Source organism: Lepisma saccharinum, chromosome 14, assembly GCF_977018435.1.
Source record: "Lepisma saccharinum chromosome 14, izLepSacc3.1, whole genome shotgun sequence".
NCBI classification, from domain to species: Eukaryota; Metazoa; Arthropoda; class Insecta; order Zygentoma; family Lepismatidae; genus Lepisma; species Lepisma saccharinum.
In genome coordinates this window covers 18,287,275-18,296,960 of record NC_139242.1, presented here as the reverse complement: position 1 = coordinate 18,296,960, position 9,686 = coordinate 18,287,275, and the positions used below count along the sequence as shown (strand labels likewise).

At 34.8% G+C, this 9,686-nt stretch overlaps 1 protein-coding gene across 1 annotated transcript in view; it reads right to left on the bottom strand.

Annotated features, from left to right (window-relative positions):
* Positions 1 to 3,733: 3,733 nt before the first annotated feature.
* Positions 3,734 to 9,686, bottom strand: part of LOC145998707 (hyaluronidase B-like) — a 54,058-nt gene continuing 48,105 nt past the window's right edge. Inside the window, exon 5 of the mRNA XM_083135197.1 lies at positions 3,734 to 4,756. Within this exon, the coding sequence (XP_082991323.1) occupies positions 4,487 to 4,756 (270 nt within the window). The 3' untranslated portion in view covers positions 3,734 to 4,486. The remainder of the gene's footprint in view (positions 4,757 to 9,686) is intronic.

Genomic DNA, 9,686 nt, shown 5'->3' with positions numbered 1-9,686 from the left:
GTCAGATTTAGATTCAGTTTCTCTGACAGTCTGTCCCCGACACCCTTCGACAATTTTCCAAAACAGTATTTGTTGAATATCTGTGTATGTACACATACAATGTATCAAGCATAAAATACAAAAGCTCATGGACTAAATATTTGGCTACATGAAGCCTCGAGGCTCCTCCCTTTTGATAACATAAATGTGACAGAAGGGTATTTGGGGTTACAATGATATTAAATTGATAACATGGCACTCATAAAGAAACACAAATGGCTAGGCTAGGATTCGAACCTGGAATCTTCGGTGAAAAGACAGAGAATCTACCACTCAAGAGGCTTGGCCAAGGAGGCAGCTAAGGACGACTGATGGTTAAATTAACTTTATTGGGATACTCACAAAGAAACAGTGTGGAGCACTCCATATACCCCAGGCTAGTGAATGCTACCCCTGTCTAGGGAGTTGGGAGCCATGAAGAGTTAGTGTGTCTCATTAATTCTCAATCTCTGCCATACTGGAGGTGATAGAGTGAACACCACACTCTGGATGTCTTTTCACTCTTGCTTCTCAACGTTGTCACTACATACTCACTGTTTAGAGGTTGGTTGAACCCCAGAGGCACTTTATGCAGACACATTGTGCGTTATCTGAGATCACCTGCAATAGGAATAGAACCTAGGTCTTCCTTGCAGCAATCCTTTTTCTGGTAATTATATTTAAAATAAATTCTGTAAAGATTTACATTGCATTTGTCTTATTTATAAAAAAATTATATTTGCAGATTAACCTTTATTCTCTTTTATAACAAGTGCAGTTGGCATTTATTTGGTAGTATAATAGCAAAGAATGATCAGGACATTTATTTCAAAATTGCTGAAAATTTATATAAAGTGAAAATATGAAGTTTCAATATCCAACTATTATCAAGAGGCTGGTAAAAAAAATGGAATTCGTTTTAATTCTCAAATCTGCAAGTACAAAAAACCTTTTCCAAGGTTTCGGGTGTATTTTCAAAATTCTGCACCTCTTACACTGCTAAAACGACATATTAGGAACTTTTTTTTGCTCCTTTCATTGCAGAGTATTACTGCCTATTTTACAAAATTACCTGAAGTACTAAATTTTGTGAGATATTTTTAATAGGTTTTTATTATTCATATGTTTAAAAGTGTTACTTATTATAGTGACTTTCTTGTTTTTTTAGTTCCAATTATGATGCCATTTTTTCCAATAATGTTATCACCTTTTAACCTGTCTTTTGGTGCATTTTAATACCCAGCATCAATTCAATTTTATGCCTCATGTTTAGACAAAATAATGTTCTTAAAGCAAATGATGTTATCTTAATACAAAGCAAATAATTAGCATGGTGATTGTCACTTAGAAAGTGTGAAGTTTGTGAAGGAAATAAGCTTTAAATAAATAACGCAAGGATTTTCTACATGTATGAGTATTATTATATTTATGTAAAAAAAATGAAGATGTTTCCTGTGAGGTTTCCAAAGATTACACTTAGTTAGATGAAAATATTTAACAGCACATATTTTTTTTTTAAAAAAATCAGATTAAAAATGAGGTACCGCTATCATTGTTGTAACAAAGGCGACTTCTGGTATCTTTTACACTGTGTAATAAAAATAAAATGATTCCATGATTACTATTACTATTTTCCATATTCTAATAAAGGAGGGGAATGAAACAAAATAATACAGTTTAATTTGATATTTATTTCAGTTTTTATTTGAACATAATTGTATTAACGCACACATTCAAAAAGCTATTTTCATTAAAAATAACATTTCATATTAATATACAAAATCAAATTTGATAAATACATCTACTTTCACATGACTAGTTTAAAAATTGAATGATCCAGCATAAAACAAAAAAAGAAGACAAAGATTAACATAAAAATCGTTAATTGCAACACAAATTTGAATGAAATTTGAATTTAAAAAGTTACATTTTCCAATATTTTTATTAGCTGGAATTTTTATTTGTTAATAAATAGTGAGCATTGCAACTATCAGTGTATCAAAAATTTTGTTTTTCAATTTATAGAATGAAAATGTTATCATAGTTAAATTTTTGAGTTGTAGGAGTAGATTTGTACTAATACACTTTTTCTCTAACACAACATTTACAATAAGTGATAATACTTGTAAATTGTAGTTATTTTCTTCTTATTATTAGTGAAATATAAAATTTCATTTATAATCTTCTTATTTGCATCTTACTGTTATCATAAATACCTTGTACACTTGTATTTGTTCATAAATGACTTAGTAGCATGATTAATTAAAAGATTCAAGCAAATTACTACAATGAAAACTTTTCAACACAATGTTCAATAAAACTTTCATTGCATTCAAGGTGATTAATTCAAATAATGAACTTTTCTTTAGTCCATATTGAGTTTGTGTTTTTAAGTCCACTTTATGCACAGATAGGCATATCGGGACTGGACCTACAGTTTAAAGTGGGATCTGAAGCACTCCACCAGGTATCGAACCAAGGACTCTTTGATTATACGGCATCTCCTTAGTTCATATTAAAGTCACACTTTCATAGAATTATACTAATATCTTATACTATTATATTAATCAATGGCGTATTTACAATTTTATTTCAGAATGAGCTACACTTTCAGTCAGCGCTTCAAGTAGAAAATGTTAGCTGGGGGGATGCTCGTATGGTTCAATATTCTATCTCCTCTCACTTCGAAAACTGTTCTCAGTGTAAGTTTGTATGTGTGTAATGTTGTTGACATCTAAGATGAATAGGAGTGAACTTCTTAAAAGCCTGATACCAGTGATAATGATAGATATGGATGATTCTTTTGTGTTTGTATTTTTCTTATATTTACGTTACTTTTCTACCTCGTTAGGCAAGTCACGACGATGAGAATGAATGATTAGTAATTGAAACTGTTCAAATGACACACAAACCAGGAACCTTTGTTACTCAGCCACTGAGGCAGTAAGGGTTTGGAGAAAAGTGTTAGAGCTATGGATTCTAAGTATAGTGCATCTAACGAAACACCTTACATAATTTCAACATTCTAAAATCTCTAAAGCATGAAAAGATAACTTACTAACAAATGAAATAATTTGAAGTGTAAAAATTAAAAGAAAAATGTACATATCTCGTGCATAGTCAGGTGGCTAAAACAAAATAACTATTTAAAAAGTCTGTGTCTACATTTATGAACACTGCAAGTTTTCCTTGCAACTGTAGATTAGAAAATTCAGGAAATGAGGACATTTTGTGTCAGATACTTCTATTAAATACGCCCCTTATAAAAATGACCTCTGAAGTAATTTCAATTAACTAAATGATTTAATATATTTTGGTATTTAACTAGTAACAAAAAATTATTAAATCCTTCAATGTGCAGATGCTAGGGAAAAGGCTACTATGCTTGAATGCAGAAACATTTATACACTCACACACAGACATCTTTGGCAACATATAAGTAAGAATTGTCCCTATCACACTTTTCTTAATCTATGTTAGCTGGTATGGCATTTATTAAATCTAACAATAGTTTGTACTCTTACAAATTTGCACAAATGATTAGTTTGATTACAAAAAACACACTTTCTTTCACTAATTAGAAAAAGTTACATGTATTTATATTTCCTGTCCTGTATGGCAACATCATAAGATTGAATAGAATTATCACGCAATTTCTTGAGAGAATGTGGCATAGGCGTAACTTGGGACCTAACTTCGGGGGGGGGGGGGGGGGGATTTGATCTTGGAGCTTAACTTTGGGAGGCAGAATCAAAATGTTTTGAAGCCAATAAAAATATGCATCATCCAGGACTATATTGATAAATAGGTGTTACATTTGCAAAATCATAAAAAATATTCATTACTTTGTTCCAGGTTAACAAAAATACCATCAACTTGTAATTTTTCATAAACCTGAAAATTTGAGGGGAATGCAAGTGCCCCCCCCCCCCCCCCCCAAAGTTACACCTATGGCACGTGGGATGGACTTTAAGAGAAGAATGCTTGTTCTATATTGATATCATCCACAATGCTGTTGAGAATGTATATACTCTGTGCATGTGTGTAAATCTATGTACATACAAGGAAGATATCTTTACAAATACATTATTGATCACTGCTGAAAGAAAATTCCAAAAGGAAGAATCCTTTTAACAAAGATTAAACCATACCACACGTATCTACATACCTTTTTTGTTATTCTTGTTAAATTTATGACAATTTATTACAATCTATATGTGTGAACAGATACTCTCAAGTTTAAAGCGTATATATATGTATTACACAGCCATTATATTAGACAAAATGCTGCACTAGCACATTTAACAAACTTCAAGACATCGAACTAGGCAAAAGAGACTAAAATGAATAAATAACTCAAAAACCTAACACAATTTTATGTACTGTAGGCAGGTATAGATTTAACCTATTATTCAACAGAAGCGAATTTTGTCTTGAAATGTGAATTTCAACACTTGTTACATGCTGATCAACCAAAATAAGCCAACAATGGACCAAAATAATATTCCCAAAATGACCTCCTGTTTAAGCGGCGACCATATTTGTCGTTCATCAACTTCTCCAGTTGGGCCTGTGGCATTTCAGTCACATATTTAACAATAGGACCTAACCTTTCCTCTATATACTTGTACAGTGCTACACACTGCTGCTGAGATGCAACATCCTTCGAACTGCCCCATATCACGGCCCCATCCAATTTCAGCATTCGAGCCACTGCGATGGAATTGAATGCATCCACCTTAAGAAGAATTATATGTCAGCTTGTTTTCAACAATCAACACATATTTACCAAACAATTTTCTATATTTGAGCATAGGGGAGTATACAACAGTGACACTCAATAGTCCTAATTTACCTAGGTATGTGAAAATCTAACACTTGAATGCACTAATGCACTCTTGTGACAGTTTATTTTAAATGAACTCTCGTTATTGAGATATTTATCAGCAGAGATAGAAAAATATGGGGCACCCAGTCACCATGGTGTCTGAAAATATTCACCTGGTGCCTGAATTTTGAAATTCAGTGGTAAAAAAATATTTCCTTTAATATTTTGAGTTCGCTTATGGAAATTTTCATTACCTTATTTTAAAATAACGAGAACAGTACATGTTTTTAAATCTTTGCACGTTTTCTGCATCACGTGTATCATTAAATCAGAATAATATACAAGCCATTATATTTTTTTTCACTGTTGCTAGCTAAATTTTAAAATCTGTGGTGATACGGTAGAGTTGGCCATGTATTAGAATATATTCCATAGTTATTCATGCTGTTACCAGTTGAGCCTTCATTAGGAATACCACTCTAGCAATAGAATTAATTACTTTTAATCCAATATTATATTAATTAATAAATCAAATGTTTCGAGATCATATTTCAAAATGTGTAGCTTTATCTTAGTTCGATTCATGACTTGCTTGGATCATATTTGCCAAAAAAAAAGCTGGCTCCTGAAATAGTTTTTTCTACCCCTGTTTATCAGCCTTTGCCGAGAATGAAGGAGCCAAAGTTAGGGTTACCAGATCGCTATAAGGGAAATGTAGGAAATGTTCTCCCAAAATGTAGGACATGAAACGTTCGCAATAAATAATACATATTTCTATCTACAGAACACGTTAAAAAGTAATTTCAAAATTACACTTTTTCAGTTTAAAAAAATGAATTCTTAACGAATTCTTAAATGTACTGTAATAGCTATATTAAACAATGCACTTCTACTACATGTTTTAACTGCTACTTCTCAGAAGAGAAAATTTTCTCAAAATATATTGATGAGAGACTGAACATTCAATCTTCGAAATTATAGGGACCAGCACCAAACCTTTTACAGACTTTATGAAAAAAAAATCTCTCGTGAGTCCATTGTGCTGATGGTAGTGAAAGTAGTCTCTCAACATTTGCATTATGACCTGTAATGGCTAACAAATATTCAGCAATTACCGTAGTTTGAAATGGTATTTTTAGTATAATTACAGGATTTCTACCAAAATATCAAATCCAAAATTCTTGTCTCTATCAGGACATTTCTTGACCTTTTTTCATCTTGGTTAACCTTTATTTATTCGATCCCTACTTAGGTAAAGTTGGAAATTAGGAAATAAGAAAATACATATCTATGATATTTAATGAAAAACCCCTACCAAATGGGCAGTTAAGATTAAAACTGAAGCTGTATTTTATGAGAGAATTAGACTTGCTTCATCTATTAATGCATCCTGGACTGCATTTGGCAGACTAGCGAGGTTCTGGCGTCTGGATTCACAGCCAGTACAATCTTATGTGGGACTTGTGTTGTCGTCCCTATGTGCATGTGATTGTTTCTTCATCCATCTTATCTCACCACCATTCATTCTCATCTTCGCGATTAGAAGTGAAGTAAAATAAACTAAATCAACCAGTCAGTAATTGTGATAGCAAAAAAAAATTTGACCACAAGTATAATTTCCTGATTTTTATTGACTTTTTGACCTACTTGTTGATTTCTTTACTTCTTCTTGACTTTCATGACTTTCTTGACTGGTAGACACCCTGAATGACTCTGTTCTCTATGCCCCCTGCTTTACAATGAAAAATATTGAATAAGAATGAGAAACACCTTGTTCCATCAGTATAAACCCCAAGGCAAGAAATTCCGCTCAGGCACTGAAGAGTAACATCAGAATGTAGACCCAAAGTTTGTTCGTTAGTTGCTTCCGTTTTCTTGTTTGTTCTCTAGCAGGACAAACTTTTATTTTCATTTTGGGAAATGGACTTGTAACTTGCATGATTTCCCTTTGTTCAACGAAACACTTACGTGTTTTACTAATTAATATTATGTAACGCCCAAAATGTAGGACATTTGTGATAATTTTCAAATTCCTCCCGGACGCCGGACATAAAGGTAAATGTAGGACATGTCCGGGAAAACCCGGACGTATGGTAACCGTAGCCAATGTTCAATGTTGAGATCCTTTTTCGGCAGAGAAAAGTTGCTTCTGAGGGCCAAATGAAAGATTAGCCCAGACAGAGAGGTATCAACAGTTTTAAACAGAAGCTCCCAAAAGGAAACCTTGACTCCAAATTTGCCGACTTCTCTGGTGGAGTGGTTAGTACAGTTCACTACAATTCCAGGGGTTTCTGGGCATGGGTGTTTTTTGTGAGTGTCCTTTCATCAGTTTCATCATATCACTCATCTTCATCTTCACGATTAACCAAAAGTGGGAGAAAAATGAAGTGAAATTAATCCAATCAATCAACATTATATATTACCTTTTTGCATTTCATATAGGTGGTGGACTATATCAAAGCGTTCAAGGATTAATATGGAACAGGGATGTATATAACACATACTATGTACCAATAATTACATATGGAGCAGAGACTTGGACAATGACAGAGAGAGACAAAAAAGAAAGATGCAGGCAGTGGAGATGAAATTTTGAAGGAGTATATTGGGGAAGACTAGAAGGGATAGAATAAGGAATGAGGAGATCTGACAGACAGTGAGGGTGGTGAAGCTTCAGGACAAGATAGATCAGGCACAGATGAGATGGTTCGGACACATGAAGAGGGTGGATGCAGAAAGACTACCAGTAAGAGCTTACAATGCACAAGGAGTGGGAATAAGGCCAAGAGGGAGACCAAGATGTCGGTGGAAAGAGCAGATCGGAGAGTGTTAGGAGAAGAGGACAAGACTGGAATACAATGGAAAGAGAGGAGTGGTGACCAGGAAAATATGGAGAGGCTTCACTTCTATGCTGACCCAGCCAGAGGCAGGAAACGGCAAACGATGATGATGAATCAACATGACACCAAATTATTTCCATAGGCTTCCACAGCAGCAAAGCCCAGGTGTGAACCATGGATAAGGCATTGATATATCATTCTGTTAGTCCCATCATCTACTTCATGATTCATCTTCATAGCCGAAAATAACCCAAGGCATAGAAGAGCGATGTAAAATAACCAAGATTGTTACTCCAAAGTTTTCATAACAAGACTGCATGTAGCCAAAACCAGGAACTGGAATCAACCAGTGGCGAAGCGTAGAGTTCCTAGCAGGGTAGGCACAAAAGTGTGATAATTTCCATTAGTTGCTTAAATCTGTAAAAAGAAAGGGAGGGGGGGGCTATGTCATGTAGAGTGGTTCAATGTCTCTCCAGGCCGCTTCTTTACTTGACAGTGGCGTGACGTTTTCAAAAATGTTGTTACCAGCCATCAGTACCATAATTATGTCTTAGACGTTCTCCTCCCGCCCACCAGATGTCATCGATCTAGATTTTTGTTCATTTCGGGTTTTTTATTTGTTTGTATTTTTTCAACCCTTGATTTATGCACACACCTCCAGAAAGAACTACTAATCATGAGACATCGTGCAAATCCAACGAATAGTGCTCGAGCCCTGTTGTCAATTCGTCATCACTTTTTTTCTAAATTTATTTATTTTGCAATTGAGGTGAAAAGGGCTAGAAGAACCCCATAATTTTCGGGTCAGTCTGACGTTTGTGCCATGAGCAGACGACAGACTTCTGCACTTTCAGCAACTGTCAGTTTGGTACGTTCTACTGCTGCCAACTTAGCTTTTTTAGCAAGACTTCCTCGCACCGAGAAAAACACCATTGTTATCTGTTGTCTAACTAAAGGAATGGTTGTAGTTAATTCCAGTCTTGGCTTTCTAGCTAAATAAATTTCTGACATCTGTATGTGCAAGTAAACATAATTTAAATTTTGAATATTTTCGTCTCATTTGTTCTGCTGTATGCTAATCGTGACGATGAGAATGTATGGAGATATGTATGGAGAATGAATTAAAGATGATCATGAAACATTGACATGACCACAATTAGGTCACCTGGCTTCATGACGTGTTAGGATGAAGACTACGGGGCTTTCAAGAAAAAACATAAGTAAAGGTAACCTCTCTCATTCAGTGTGCATACTTCGCATCCTAGTTTGTTCTACCCCTTGTGTTAGTAGACACCTTTACGTGATAATAGAACATAGGATCCTTGTTTGGGACCTGGCAACACGACAGGTTACTATGTAACATATAAACAGGTTATAATAAATGTAGTTGCTTGAGAGAATAGAATCCCGATTTTTAGGCACAATTTAGCTCTTTTCTGCCAATCCAATATAACAACACTGGCCTGTTTCGCCAGACCTGGCCCGCGGAATAACCCCATAACACTCTTTGTCCTAAACCCAAAAAAAGTCTTCCCTTGCATTGTACTCTATTTGGCCGCCCTCTTCTCTTGTTATCCCTTCAGGGTAAACTAAACTGCCTACCTCTTCGCTTGTGTCGGCTGCATAAAAAAATATCTGCTTGTAATATATATTCAACGACAGTGGTAACGCATTAAATAACGTTTCAACAACTTTTAATATTTTTTAAAAAATATTTTGCTGTCACTTGCCACTGCTGCTACTTGCAAAGGAAAATAGAGTTGAAAACATTTTAGAAATGATTGTTATAAGAAGGAAACGTGAAAGACCAAAAGTGGGTCCTACCTTACCGATGATTACATCTTCACTCAATTAAGAACTCAATTGTTCTTGTTGTTCTTGCATTTCAGCCCAGCACTTCTTGCATAAATCTGATCGCTACACACTACACGAATCACAAACAAAGCTCTACCACCACGAACTTCACGCTCCGAGACACGCTCCCTTGTAGCGTCCTGAGC